We start from the raw sequence: 14,195 nt of genomic DNA, 5'->3' as shown, positions 1-14,195 counted from the left end.
GAAGAGTATGTCCACTCTTAAATCAAGGTCTGGTGTCACTGGGGCTGTGAGGACACGGGCCGACCTCAGCACTTCTAACCTACAGAATTGTGTAGGCTTTTTTATGGAGACACCATATGACTACATAACATGAGCTCCATCTCATCACCTGTATTTGGGTGATAAAGTTGAGGACAGAGAGGTCCTCCTTATTGACCTGAAGTATTGTTCGATAGGAAAGTAGGTGATGGCACAGTGTTCATCCAGCTTTGTGTACTGTGTTTTGTAAATGCAGCAAATCAGAAACTCTTTTCCCCAAAATGCACCCCTACAAAAGACATAAAGGGGTTGCATTATGATTTTCTAATTATCTTTTGGCCCAGTTTGTACACTTTGTGATGACTTGAGTGTAATCATGGTCATCAGTATCTCAGGGTCATGTCCCTTCACTATGTGGTCCTCGCTGAGCTGTGTAGACTTTCCAAGAGTCTCAACATCCAGGATTAAAACCTGAGACCAGCTGCTGAAATAAATACTGCTCTTCTCATGATTTGGGGGAGTTTGGAGAGGGGGATTTCCAAGTCGGGGCTCAAACTTAACTTCACTCCCATGGCTGATGATGGTAATGATGATGACTCCCCTGTAACTAATGGGCCATTCCCCCTCATGAGAAACCCATGCTGGCACTTCAGCAGAGCGTCAATCATCTCTCTATTTTTAGCAGGCTTCTGCGAGGTTGCCATGTTGTCTGCGAGGTAAATGTCCGTCCGTCCCGGAGGAGACACTGAGGCACTGAGTCACGGTCCTGTTGCTGTCTGCACGCTGTGCGGCTCTCAGGTTCGCGGTGTTGCTTAATTAGGACATCCCGGAAGAGTGCCGGTGCTGCTCACAGCTGAGTGACGGCGCAGGGAGACAGGAGGGAACCGCAAGGCAACGGTACACAGCCGCGAATCCGCCCTGGGATTATTGATAAATACACAACCGAACACCCCGACAGAAGGTACTGCAGACCGCAGGAGAGAGGTAAGACGTTTCTATAACGGTGATGATGATTTCCTTTAAACTGAATGTTTGCTCAATTTCGGGGTGGGGCGGAGGGATATAACAGATCTGTGGGGGGTGTGCGTACTTTGCGCACAAATGTCCAAACAAAGTCATTTTCCCCTGTGCTGCGTGCACCAGGCTTTCTAATATTACTGACAAACAGCACGCTGTTGTGGATTTCTTTCTTTATCTCACCTCTGTTTTCTCAGTATTGCGGCGCGGACTATATGAAGCATAAGATTTGAGGGGCGGTGAAAGTCCTGTCAGCAGGCCAGTGCCATGTCATGTTTTATTGTGACGGTGTCCTCTGTCTGACGCACACCTGGAACTGACCAACACACCAAAGACTCTGGTTAATAGTAGAGCTTATTTATATAATCTCACTTATTAGTAACTGGATGTAACTCCAGTTTGACCAACAGAAATATGGTAATATGCAATATTTTTAAGTATTAGGCTACTTATAAATATAATGGAATATAGTGATGAGTTGAGACTTGATTTGAGCAGCTGCCTCTCGCAGGCATAGAAACACACTGACACAAACATTATACAGAACATTATAAGACCACGTTACATCAATTTAACATAACAATTTAACAAAAACATAATCAACATAAAAAGACTCCATAACATTTTTGTGAGCAGAGACAAATGCCAGCTCACTCTGGTGAGGTTCCTGTACGAGCAGCTGCAGCACATGTAAACACTCTTCTTTGCTTTATCCTTGGTTTCCACTCTGTTCCACAGCACAGGACACAGAGGCCCACATTAGAATACCTTACCCATGGCAGGCTGAGTCTCAATATAGCCCCCAAAGATCAGATACCAGGCCAGAGGGTTCAGGAGACACATGCAGGGTCAGGGTGAAGTCACTAATACCTCTGCACTGCAGGAACATGTGTGCTGTCTCAGCTGTTGGTGTTGGTCTGGGGGTGGGGTCGGGGTTATAAACTGAAGGCTTATGCATCTGCTGGAATAAATGAAACCGTATATAGGACTGCAGAGTTTTTGTTTCTATGGCCATAAATCTGATGCAGTTTTTTTGTGATGGTCTGAGTGTATAAAGCTGAACGAGCTTTGTTGGCGTTGCCTTCGCGTTGCCATGGAAACTTTGGCAGAGTCAGTACAGATGCTGGATGCACAGTTGAGAAACAAACTTAGAGATTGTTGTTGAGTGAGACAGTGATTGAGTGGACTTAAAGTTGATTATTTCTGCTGTATTCAAAACCTGTCAAAGGAAAGTCATTAATAAAGTTTAGAGTTTAAATAGAGTCTAAATACTGACTCCTTAGTTTGGTTATATACCAGAACTTATAGTTCTTTCATGTTTTTGTAGATATCCCACAAAACCAACAAATGTTACTGTTTGTTCATATGATCTGGTCCAGCTCAGTGTCCTTGTCCAGCTCTGTTGTGTGTCACACTTGTTGTGCGCTCAGCTCTCCAGGTTTTGTGCTCTTGGCTGAGAGCCGCTGTGACCCACAGAGCAGAAATAACATGTGAGTCCTGCGACAGGCATGTGGCACCAGCGAGAGAATTCTCCAGAGAGATGCCTCGATGACGCCCATCAGGACATGTTTGCTGCTCATAGCACATAATTACCAAACATAAATTACACAAATTACACACAGGGAACACTATTCTGTCTGCAGAGCTGTCGTAATGGGACTGAGCCTCCTGGTGTGTGTTTTTAATAGATTGTTTTGTAAAGCAAATAAAACATTGCACCTTTTGGACTGTGTGTTGGGCACGCAGGTATGTAGCAGGTGTCAGATTAGGATGTGTGTGTTACCTAGCAGTAGTGTGCGTAAACATGCAGTGGGTACATGGATTGAATTCCTCCTCTGTTGACTAATAAATATTGGAAACAGGCCTGCATTGCCACATGGTGACACACATGGTTGGTCAGTGTTAAAAAAAAAGCAGACACACGATACTGGACTTTAGTTCCTGATGGTCTTCCTCTTTAATATAAGCTAATTAGAATATTATGTTTTAGTATGTGCTTATAAAGAAAGTAGAAAAAATTGACATCAGCCAATGTGCAGTCATCTTGAACCACAGTCTGATCACTGTGGGAGGCCCACAGAGACAGTGTGGGGCCGTCAACTGCATCATGACCCCTGACCTTTTTGAAGAGAAGGGCAAAAACTTACAGCAACACTTCAGTAAAGCAGAGGACTGATTGTACATTGTAATATTTATTTTTCATGTACTTGACTCTAAGAAGTTATTGCGGCCTCTGTTTCTAGGTTCATCACCATGGAAGGGTTAATGCAGCGGCTTGAGCGAGCTGTGACTCGCCTGGAGAAGATGTCCGTCACCGTGCAGGCGTCCAGCAGCATGGCTAATGGAGACTATGTCAATGGCATAGATGGAGGTAAGTCTGAGCCAGAGCTGAGAGTTCTGTTCTGTTGTTGAGTTAAATTCATACGCAGTGAAGCAGAGCTTCACAGATGAGACTTCTCTGCATGTTTCCAGGCTTGTCTCAGTGTGTGGAGGCCTTTGACGTGCTGCTGAGAGGTCCGGTGTCTGACTACCTGAACAACAGCAAAGCTATAGGAAGTGAGGTGGAGAAACATGTAAGTAACTCCATGCAAAAACAAAGGTTAGCTTATGAACAATGACTCACTGTGCATATACTGTATACAGCTGCTGCAGACAGATGCTGCCACAGTTGCTCCTCTAGCAGCCTGCAGTTACAGTGGCATGATTGGCAGTCTGTTGTGTACTAAATTGATCAGATTTTAAAGGGTCAATACACCAATTTATTTTACCTTTGTCTTCCATGTAAAAAGTGCACAGTATACAGAAGTTTATTTACAAGCAGAATTGTGTGTGTGTGTGTGGGGGGGGGGAGGAACATGCATGTGTATGATCACAAAAGTTTTCCTGTCCTCAAGGACGGGAGTGTGATTGAACTCCGACCTTGCATTCATTTATCAAACTGCTTGTGGAGCACCTCTTCCAATTTGGTAATGACCTGAACTCCCACTAGGACTGACTGTGTTTTATGGCGAGCCAGTTGGCAAACATAGCTGTGCTATGTCCTTGGAATGAATCCAAAACAACAGAGGAGTAAAGGCACAGAGAATATTCCCTGAAACACTAAAACACAAAGAATGCTTGTATTTCCTCTGTACCTTAAAAGATGATTTCTATCTCTGTGTCCCATCACTGATTGAAGGGGTGGAGCAGGGAGTGTGTGAGTGAGAGGCTGAGGCAGATTCTGTAAGTTTGTAGAGCTCCTTTTATGGACAAAGCCTCCCTAGTGGTTCCCTTGGCCCACAACTGGAGGTCTCACACACAGGACACGGCTGGCTGGGACTAACCCAAACTCACTGTGTGTGTGTGTGTGTGTGTCAGACATATTCACTGCCTAGAGTTTGTAGCCAGGAGAACACGGTAAACAATCTGAGAGAGTGTGTTTTTTCTGAACTTTGTATTCAGTATGCAGCATATTGTTTAACATGAATGTTACATATTAAATTTTATAGAATCAGTGACCAGTGTTTCTTTGCATTTTGTGACTTCTTACAGGCAGAGATGGTGAACACTGCCCTGCACACTCTGAGAACTTTCCTCAAGCTGGCCGTCTCACACCAGGAACCAGCACAGGTACAAACACCACAGTTGGGAGACAAAAAGTCTGAAAAAGTTTAGTTGGATTTTAATGGATTCTGGGTTGGTAGTTGACGCTTCAGCCTGCAAATGGGTCAAAACCACCAACCTGTTCACCTGTCACTGGCTGTTGCTGCAAGCATTTATGCTAATATTTGGCATGCACAAAACCTTTGCTGTAGAGCAACGTGGACCACAGTGCACTTGATGTGACATCCAGTTCAAAAATCATCTCAGTCCTGTGTGTGAATCCTGGGTCCGCCCCTCCTGTGTTCCCCATCAGGCCGGGCTGTTCACAGAGGGATTACTCTGCTCTTTGACCAAGAAAATGCTAATACAACACATTCCCCACATGTTCACGTATAGAGAAAACGGGTGGTGGGAGAGAAAGCTGTGTGTGTGCGTGTGAGAGAGAATGAGAATCAATATGATATCATCCCATTGGCCTTCTGTTTGTGTTGTATGTGTGAGTGCTAAAGAGTCCACAGAGCCCACCAGGAAGTGATTATTCCCTGTCTGTCAGGTCATTGGTCGAGAGGTGGTGAAAAGAGCATTCGATTCATCCAAAGTTAGAAATGCAAACAAAGAGTTTAGAGAGAGACGCCTGACCCAGGAGAGGGGCGGGCTGATGGAGAGAGATGTGAGGAGAGAGGAGGTGAAGTTCAGCATCTCAAACAAAACACGGAAAATGAGGAAATAAAGGTTCAGGAACTGCAGTGGACTCCTGAGTCTTTCTCCCGTCACATAAAGGCCATTGAGGAACACGATGCTTGGCAAAAACATTGAAGTCTAAAACATTGCAGAGCACTAACAATTAGTGAAGACAGTGCTGGGTCTACATTCTAAAGCTGAGGCTGGTGGAAGTCAGGTCACTGCAGTGTGAAAAGGTTTCAGTCAACATGACCTAAAAACCTTTCAGTGCACACACACTGGTACAAAATTCTCCTTCTCATTCATGTCTATATCTGTTGTCATCTGCAGGGATGAAGAAAAGTGTGTGTGACTCTAGTCAGAGACCTCTCTCACCACACACACACACACACATGCATGCACACAGCTCTCAAACTTCTGGCCTTTCTCTCCAGTGCAGCCCCGTTGTGCTCTCTGACTTTTTATGGGCATGTTCTATATTTGAGCCTGTTGTCTGTGTGTGTGTGAGAGAGAGACAGCATTAGATAAAGTGTTAGACAAAGAGAGAGAGTCGGGGAAAGTAGGCTTCTCTCTCTCTCTCATGTGACCTTAGGTTGGCCTGCTAACTAGACGTTCACACACACACACACACACACACACACACACACACATGCTGGACTGCCACAGTGTTAAAAACCCTCCTACAGCTGTTCTCCTATTGTCCCGCTCCACTCTGTACCTTTGATCCAGTGCTTGTATAGGAAGTAAGGGCCTGTGCTGTTATAACACGCTGAGCTCCGTCCATCAAATAATGTGAGCCGACGTTTTTGATCCTTTTTCGTCGGCTTGTTCTGTCGCTGTAGCCGGGACTGTTACAGTCGCTGCCTCAGTGGACTCTGTTTTCTCACAAACACTCTTGTGGGCATTTCTTTTTAAAGTTTGTTGTTCCAAGCTGGTAAAACAGCTACAGGGTCTTAGATAAAAAGACCCCTGTACACCTGTCTGTCTGGGCCTATGCTGTGTGATTGATTAAGGGGGAAGTCCACAATCTAACCCTGACTCATAGGATACAGGTCATATTTTCAATAGGACCCGAGATGATGCCATTGTTGTTATGCAGCATATTTGGCTTACAATAGGAGTTTAACTAGAACTGTTCACCTCCTGTGGTTCAGCAGACCACACTCATACTGTTCTGTCAATCAAACTTGATACTCAAATGTAGCATGTTAACTCCCTAGGTTCCCACTCGGCAATCATTCTGTTTGCTGCACTGTCTGTTTTGGAAAAGGCTTTTGCTTCAAAGACAGACATCAGCATAGTGGAGAGGCAGAGAGAGGGCTGCCTTTCTTCTGCTTATGGAGATCATGTGCATCTGATTGGAGGAAGAATTTGTTGGACAAAAGTTTACTCCTGTTTTTATTGCTCCTTTGCACGCAAGCATGTGATGACACATGAATATTTTCACCTCATAACCACATCTATGTAGCAAAAACACTAAAAACCATGCTGCATCCATCAAGTACAAAAATCACCTTCATTAGCTTAACTGCTTTTTGACAGCAAATAATTCACATGCATCATCTTCATCAGTCTGCAGCAGCAATTCACCAATGAGACAGTCTGTTCCTGAACCGACAGTGTGTGAGTGCAGGCTCATGTGTGATTGGTAAACTGTAAACACTGGAGGAGCGGTATGCCTTACAAGGCTACAGGGATCTCCCCATGAACTGAGGAATGTTTGCAGGAACAGGACGATGGGGAGGGCAGCTGAGTGCTGGGAGCTGAGATCTGGAGGTTCCAATGGAAAAAAGGCTCCAGCGTGTAAAATTAGATTCTGTCCTGGAGAACAATTTAAGAATTACTGGGTGGCACGAAAATTATAATATCTGACCTTTGAGGGACGCCTGCATGACATCTGTCGCCCTACTTCTCCTGCATCTTTACATGCTGTTCTTTTCCTTCTCCTCCTGCAGACAGAGCTCCAGGATCTGCTGAAGCCCATCTCAGATCACATCCAGGAGATCCAGAACTTCAGAGAACGAAACCGTGGAAGCTCCCTCTTCAACCACCTTTCAGCTGTCAGCGAGAGCATCCCAGCTCTGGGCTGGGTGGCTGTGGTAACTATGAACAAAACCATGCAGAAATACAGGGAGGATATCATGTTGGATATTATAGCAACAATATGTCAGGCTGGTTCTGATCTGTGTACGCTGCTGTTGCTTAGATCAGCAAGGAAAGGGTTTCTCATGAAACGTAATGTCTTCCTGTCTCAGAGTCAGAAGCCGGGTCCATATGTGAAAGAGATGAATGATGCTGCCACTTTCTACACCAACAGAGTGCTGAAGGACTACAAGGACGCGTAAATATGTCTAATAAATCATATTATAAAAGGTTTTTTTTCTGTAATCACCATCCTTTCTTCCTCCTCCATGTTTTTATCTCACCCTCACATCTTTGCCTTCCTCTCCCTCACTCCTAGTGACAGACGTCATGTGGACTGGGTGCGGTCCTACCTGTGTATTTGGACTGAGATGCAGTTGTTCATCAAACAGCACCACACAACAGGGCTAGTGTGGAGCAAAGTTGTGAGTACACAGACACAGTAACAGGCGTTAATATTTGTGTTTGTGTGTTTTGTTGTACACAGTATTGTCCGACGTGCCTGAGATCACTCTGCTTTATTATTATTATCACCGTGTTTTCATTTTGTGTCTGTTCGCAGGCCTTTGATATTTTTATATAAGCTCAAATTAACTGCACTCTTTGCTTCCATTTTTAGTAGTGGTATTACATAAAGCACTGCAGAGGACATGAATGAATGAATGAGCTGCTCCTCAGTGGCTGCAGACCACAAAACCTCTGTCACTCCCACACACACACTTCTGTTTATGGATGTGTGCTCGGGGACTCCTCAGCACTCAGTAGATCTCAGAGATTGTGATGTCTTTAAACCAGATTCTTCAGCACACACTTGACCTCTTTCTCTTATTAGTTAAAGTGGTATCTCATACTTATCCAGCCTGAGAAAGCTGGCTGAACTGAAAGAAGCAGATTTCTTTATGCACAACATTTGTTTCTCATATGTTAGTTATATGAAACTCCAGCCAGGACATGGTTGACTAGACGGGGAAACAATTAGCCTGTTTTTTTTCTAAAGCTAAAAACAATCTATGGACTAAAGCTAAGCTACTGGCAAGAAAATCTACAGACTACAAACTGATTTGGATGTACCAATGGCACCTGCATCCGTTTGTTTTCTAGCTTTTGTTCTAAGTTAAACTAACTTCCTCCTTGCTGTGCTATGGATAATGTTAATCTTAAATTTGGAAGAGCAGGCCGTTTTCTCTTCAAGCTGAGAGAGTGGTATTACAGCGTGAGTAAACATGTTTCCCAACAGGCTGAGCTGTCGCTTTAATGTGTCATGATCTGAGGAAAACCTAACTAATGCTCAACAACTGCAGCCACATGTGTGCTTTCTGTGCTCAGAAACCCGAGAACCTGCAGTGGCTGTGTGTCAGCTGCTGCCCCTGCTGTCAGATGACAGAGCTGATGTGTCCAGTGTGTGTCGTGCTAACAGGTGGTCCTCAGGGTTTACTTGAATGGAGGTTTTCTTTACAGGAGGACCCTGACAAAGGGCCTGTGTACACACACAGCCTGTGCCGTAACCTAAACTGCAGGGCTGGTCCCTCATCTACACAGCCGTCATCTGCTGCTCAGATAGGGGTTTAGTGAAAAAGCCTTATGCACTGACATGCACATGCTGACATATGGACATGTATACATGCACACACACTCTTAACAGTCACATAAGTTCCTAAGAAATTCAGAGCCAAAATAAATTTCATTAAGCATGACTGAAGAGAGAAACACAATACAATTGTTTTTAACGCATTTAAATTCATATTTTTTGCTTTAAGGTGCCTAAATAATTAAATAATATGACAATAAAGACCAAATGCTTCCCAAAACTGAAGGGATAAACAAGTAATTTCCCCCCTGCCTCCCCTCTATACACACAAAAGCACAAACACAACAAACACACAAGACATACACACAAAGAGGTAGTCAGACAGTTTTACAGCCATGCATGAACGCACATACAGCCTGGTTCTAATCCAGCGGCATGCGCTGAGCTGTTTAGTGTAACAGGTCTGTATTGTTCAGCAATGATATTCACAACACATGTGCCTTGTGTCAAAGGTCAAGACTTAGTGCTCAGAAGCGCATTAACTGACAGTTCTACCCTCTCAACTCCTCTGATAGGTCGGTTTGTGTGTCTCTGACAGCTGTGCGAGGCCTTCACAAAGTGTGTCAGCGTCTGTGAGACATCAGGGCCCCGTTAACAAAATCACACTGATCCACCAAATTTACACAATATTGATTTTATACTTATTACTAAATAACAAACTTATAAAATTGATATAGTTGTATTTGCTTACTGAAAATAATTAGTTTGTGTACCTATAACACAACGTGCTCTTGTGGTTTGAAGTAAAATGTCATCATATTGCTGCCTAGCTGTAAGACATTTCTCATGCAATACTCCCCCTGCTGGAAATGTTTATTACTACACCTATTATCCACAGAACACCTGTTACATGTCGTCTAAAGCTAAATTTTGGTTTTTACATCTCACAGGGTCCCATTGCTCCTGCTTCTCTCTTTGACTCCACACCAGCTCCCAGTGCTCCCAGTGCTCCCCGTCCAGCACCTCCCCCTCCTCCCCCTGGCCCTCCTCCGGTCTTCACTGAAGACGAGCCCAGGCCTCAGGCTGACAGCGCAGCAGCCCAGCACTCTGCACTGTTTGCCCAACTTAACAAGGGCATGGACATCACTAAAGGCAGGCTCTGAAAACACATGAAGCAAGGCTTCTCAACATCTCTAATACATCATTATTTCTCACACTTTCTGTCTGTAGGTCTAAAGCATGTCTCAGAGGACAAAAAGACCCATAAGAACCCCAGTCTGCGCTCTCAAGCAACACCAACCAAATGCAGGACTCCAGGGCCTGTAAACTCCCCAAAAGCAGTCCAGAAAGGACCCCCTCTGCTGGTCCTGGAGGGGAAAAAATGGAGAGTGGTATGTGAAATCCTCCTTCGTAAAACATCAGGATAATGTGTTCCTATTTATACATTCATTTGGTTTTCTGCTGCTCTGCTGCCCTGTTACAGGAACATTTTGAGCAGAAACACGACCTTGTAATTGAGGAGACAGAGCTGAAGCAGGTGGCATATGTCTTCAGCTGTAACAACTCCACTTTACAGATTAAGGGCAAAATTAACTCCATCATCATTGGTGAGCAGAGCTACAGCAAATGAACGGGAATAAAAGTAAATTTCCTCATTCTAATTCAAATTGTTTTTATTTTTCTTAGACAACTGTAAAAAGCTGGGTCTGGTTTTTGAGAATGTTGTTGGAATTGTGGAGATTATTAACTCCAAAGCCATTCAGTTGCAGGTAAGTGAAGGTTACATCTCCTCCACCTAAGCGTTCCGACTGAAACCTGTGGTGACGACATGCTTGTGTCTCTCTGCAGGTGTTGGGTACAGTCCCCACTATTTCCATCAACAAAACGGAGGGCTGCCAGGTGTATCTGAGCAAAGGCTCCCTCAACTGTGACATCGTCAGTGCCAAAAGCTCTGAGATGAACATCCTGATACCAGAAGAAGATGATTACGTGAGTGTCTAAAACAGAAAGATGAGAACTAATCCGTGCCTGCCATCCTTATTTTTAGGCTGTATTTGAATGTGATGTTCTTGGGTTGTTTTGCAGAGGGAGTTTCCAGTCCCAGAGCAGTATAAGACTGTTTGGGACGGCTCCAAACTGGTGACAGAACCCACAGAGATCGCTGGCTGACTGCTATACTGTCTTCACCACCACGCACAAAGCAAAAGCAAAAAGAACTTCCACACACCTGAGGTTATTACTCAGATTTTAAAAAGGGATTTTTCAGGCAGGTACTACATCAAGTCAACTCTTTGTTGCTGTATGTGTTACTTCATAAAAAGTTTATTTAGCGCTTGTAAGTTTATTATCTCTGTTTACATAACCACCCCCACACTGTAGACTCGGGTATAAATAACACTAACATAGCCTATCATCAGATATCAAAATATTTTCTCTAAATGTTTTACCATTGCCGCATTTGCCGTTTGACCAGGGCAACAGCATGTTGCATTAGTTAAACATAGCATACACATGCAACATTGCAGCATCTTATAAAGTCCGTCTTAGTTACTTATTTAATGTGTTTAGCCATGTAGCAATGCTTTACGTAATGAAGTATATGCCCCATATTTAGCAATAATTGCTCCTATCAAAACTTTACTAGCAGTGATACAGATGAATGTAAAAGGGTAAGATGTGATGCTGCAGATGTTAAATACCTGACTGATTTCTTGTGTCCATACAGAGGTACGTTTCACACCTTAGCACTTCCTGTTACTTTGTATAACACTGTATTTTGTACTATGGCACCAGCAGAAGCCCGATGATAATATAAAACAATAATAATAATTCTTAAAAGTTTTAATTTACATAAAAAAACAATTTGATGTTTGTGTATCCTTTTTCAAATAAAGTTAAAACATTGCAGCGCTGGCTTGGTATGGGTTTTATCTAGTTTCATTAAACACAATAAAGAGTAAGTCAACGTTATAAAACAAAAAGAAGCTCCAGAGTGGGAGAAGGACTACAAATGTCTGGGAACAAAATAGAAATACAGCCATAGTAACACCGTTTTCAGAATAGAAACAAGACAGATATACTGTAATTTCAGTGCGTTTACTTAAAAGACATCTCTTGTTTTCACTACTGCAAAATCCACATTTGTAAGACTCACCAGAAAACTGGAATGTGTAGTGCGTCTAAAAAGATGTTTCTCAGTGCTTTATCACTACATTTCCCTGAGAGTCTTCAGTAAAGAGCAACTCATCCTCCTCCTCCTCCACCAGAGATGTATGAGCACTACTTCTCATCAACCCAGTGATCATATTACTCTGATCTTTAAGTGGACTTCTGGTTTGCAGACCCCTATGTGCTATTACCCTGAAGCCTTCTGAGTCCTGAGTAAACAATGTGGCCAACCTGTCCTCATCAACCTCTCTGCTTTGCTGTTGTGGCACCTTTGTTTTAGGAGGAGAGCTACATGGTTTTGTCCATTCAAACTGCAAGTCAAGACTCTCTTCTTTCCCAGACTTGTTCCAAAGGTGATTTATGCATTTTCGAGGTGACGCAGTTTTAGGTTCTGTCCATTTATGATTTGAAAGATCTCCAACATGAGAAGATGAATGCTTTCTTGGGGAATTATACAACAATCCCCTGTTTTCTTTTTCATCATCCACCTGAGAAGAATGAAGCTGTTTGAAAGATTTTTGAGTTGAGGTTCTCCCTTTCATATCAATCAGGTCTGCAAATACCTCTGTATTTTGTATACTGTTAAGGATACTTGGCTCAAAGTTGTCCACTGTGGTGTCTTTCTGGTTAGTCATGTAAAATCCACTTTCAGAATACTGACTACAAGTGAACAGTGGATCCTGACTCCAAGCCTGTGGAACAGGTTGACTGTCACCTGGAAACCAGGAGATGTCAGTGGGCCTTCTTTTGCTTTGTGGTGGTTTGCACTCCTCTGACGTATCTTTGTCAGATTTATACATGTTCTGAGCAGGTGAATGGGCCACTTCCTGTTTCTGTGACAGCGTTGCTGGAGCCTCATTTTCACCCATACTTTCCCACTCATGAGCCAAAGACGATTCTAAGTTATACAAATCAGACTTTTCAAGACAGATATCACGTCTTCGTTTTCTTCCAGATGCTGCAGTTCCGGCTGTAGTCGAGGTAGATGATTTAATGTCTGGAACTTCTGAAGTAGACATCTTATTGAGGACTATTGGGAGAAGGTACACAAAATTATTAGATTAAATTAAAACTGAATTCAACCTGCTGCTTTATTTCTGTTTGTGACTAAAATCCTTTAACCAGTGTTTTACCTACTCACCTCTTCGATGAGACATGAAGAAAGTCGATATAGCGCTCTGTTTGGTCTTTGGCATTTCAAGTTTGGTCTGGGTGAAATTGAGTGCCACAGCTAAACTGTATCCTCCACCTTTAGTAAAGGGATTCAGCAATTTAGAAATGGGACGAACCAGACGTTTCTGAAAAATAAATGCAGAGTTAAATATTATCCTAGAGCCAACTGTAACAATTTACTGCTTTAATGAAGACGTAAAAAGGTAATCATTTAGCTCTGTTTGCAGCTTATTTCCACAATTACCTGTTTAGCTTTTCCTTTCAGCTGCACAGTGTCCAACCAAACACCACATTCCTCTTGAGCAGAGGTCTCCTGGGCGTCTTTTGGGGTCTTCATGGTTTAGAATGCGAAGAAGATCTGCAATACATCAATATAACTATATTAATGTAGATATAGAGAGACGAATATTTTGAATCGCATTCAGATTTATTGTTACATTCACACAATACTTGATAACTATATAACTGGTGCTAGCAGACTCCGCCAACAAGTTGGCTAATAATAACAGTGTTACTTGTAGATGCTATATAAAGCGAAATCATATTATTCACAAACTCACCTCATTAAATTTCACAGAAAACCGTTCATATTTTCTCTGTACGCGTTAAATGTATCTAGCTTTAGTAATACCCGGTAAGTAATCTTTTATTTAGACGTTCGTCTTCGTCTCTTGTTTATTCTGCCGCCTTTGGAAAAAGTTGCCCTGACGATTGACTGTTTAAAAATACTGAAATATAGTCAAGTATTAAAACGTGAACTTTAATGAAGTAGCTTATTCAAAATATAAGTTATTATCACCACAACATTTCACAAATCATTCTAAGCGTTACGTATGTTCAAAGGGGCCGTTACTAATCCTAAAACTATTTTATTTTTAGTAAGGCA

General features: G+C 42.9%; 2 protein-coding genes across 2 annotated transcripts; one reads left to right on the top strand and one right to left on the bottom strand.

The window, feature by feature from the left end:
• The first annotated feature begins 717 nt into the window (after nucleotides 1-717).
• On the top strand, nucleotides 718-11,307 carry cap2 (cyclase associated actin cytoskeleton regulatory protein 2). The gene is made up of 13 exons (XM_028425300.1): nucleotides 718-1,002; nucleotides 3,279-3,406; nucleotides 3,508-3,608; nucleotides 4,567-4,644; nucleotides 7,254-7,397; nucleotides 7,554-7,639; nucleotides 7,760-7,865; nucleotides 9,919-10,120; nucleotides 10,199-10,359; nucleotides 10,452-10,575; nucleotides 10,655-10,737; nucleotides 10,817-10,957; nucleotides 11,054-11,307. Exons 2-13 carry the CDS (start codon nucleotides 3,289-3,291, stop codon nucleotides 11,135-11,137), a joined length of 1,428 nt encoding a protein of 475 aa, XP_028281101.1. The 5' UTR covers nucleotides 718-1,002; nucleotides 3,279-3,288; the 3' UTR covers nucleotides 11,138-11,307.
• Nucleotides 11,308-11,794: 487 nt separating this feature from the next.
• aunip (aurora kinase A and ninein interacting protein) lies at nucleotides 11,795-14,012 on the bottom strand. The gene is made up of 4 exons (XM_028425312.1): nucleotides 13,870-14,012; nucleotides 13,554-13,667; nucleotides 13,278-13,434; nucleotides 11,795-13,166 (listed from the first exon to the last, which is right to left on the bottom strand). The coding sequence occupies exons 2-4, from the start codon at nucleotides 13,644-13,646 to the stop codon at nucleotides 12,163-12,165; spliced, it is 1,254 nt and encodes a 417-aa protein (XP_028281113.1). The 5' UTR covers nucleotides 13,647-13,667; nucleotides 13,870-14,012; the 3' UTR covers nucleotides 11,795-12,162.
• Nucleotides 14,013-14,195: the final 183 nt, after the last annotated feature.

Source organism: Parambassis ranga, chromosome 2, assembly GCF_900634625.1.
Source record: "Parambassis ranga chromosome 2, fParRan2.1, whole genome shotgun sequence".
Classification (NCBI taxonomy): domain Eukaryota; kingdom Metazoa; phylum Chordata; class Actinopteri; family Ambassidae; genus Parambassis; species Parambassis ranga.
The sequence above is the reverse complement of the archived record's forward strand: the minus strand, read 5'-3'. Positions and strand labels throughout refer to the sequence as shown.

Bases quoted from the DNA above. Each gene is read 5' to 3' on its own strand.
- aunip (XM_028425312.1), bottom strand. From the start codon at position 13,646: ATGAAGACCCCAAAAGACGCCCAGGAGACCTCTGCTCAAGAGGAATGT. The intron at 13,435-13,553 runs GTAATTGTGGAA...TTTATTTTTCAG, and splicing joins TGAAAGGAAAAGCTAAACAG to AAACGTCTGGTTCGTCCCAT. The intron at 13,167-13,277 runs GTGAGTAGGTAA...TTCTCCCAATAG, and splicing joins CTTCATGTCTCATCGAAGAG to TCCTCAATAAGATGTCTACT.
- cap2 (XM_028425300.1), top strand. From the start codon at position 3,289: ATGGAAGGGTTAATGCAGCGGCTTGAGCGAGCTGTGACTCGCCTGGAG. The intron at 7,640-7,759 runs GTAAATATGTCT...CCTCACTCCTAG, and splicing joins CTGAAGGACTACAAGGACGC to TGACAGACGTCATGTGGACT. The intron at 10,958-11,053 runs GTGAGTGTCTAA...GTTGTTTTGCAG, and splicing joins TACCAGAAGAAGATGATTAC to AGGGAGTTTCCAGTCCCAGA.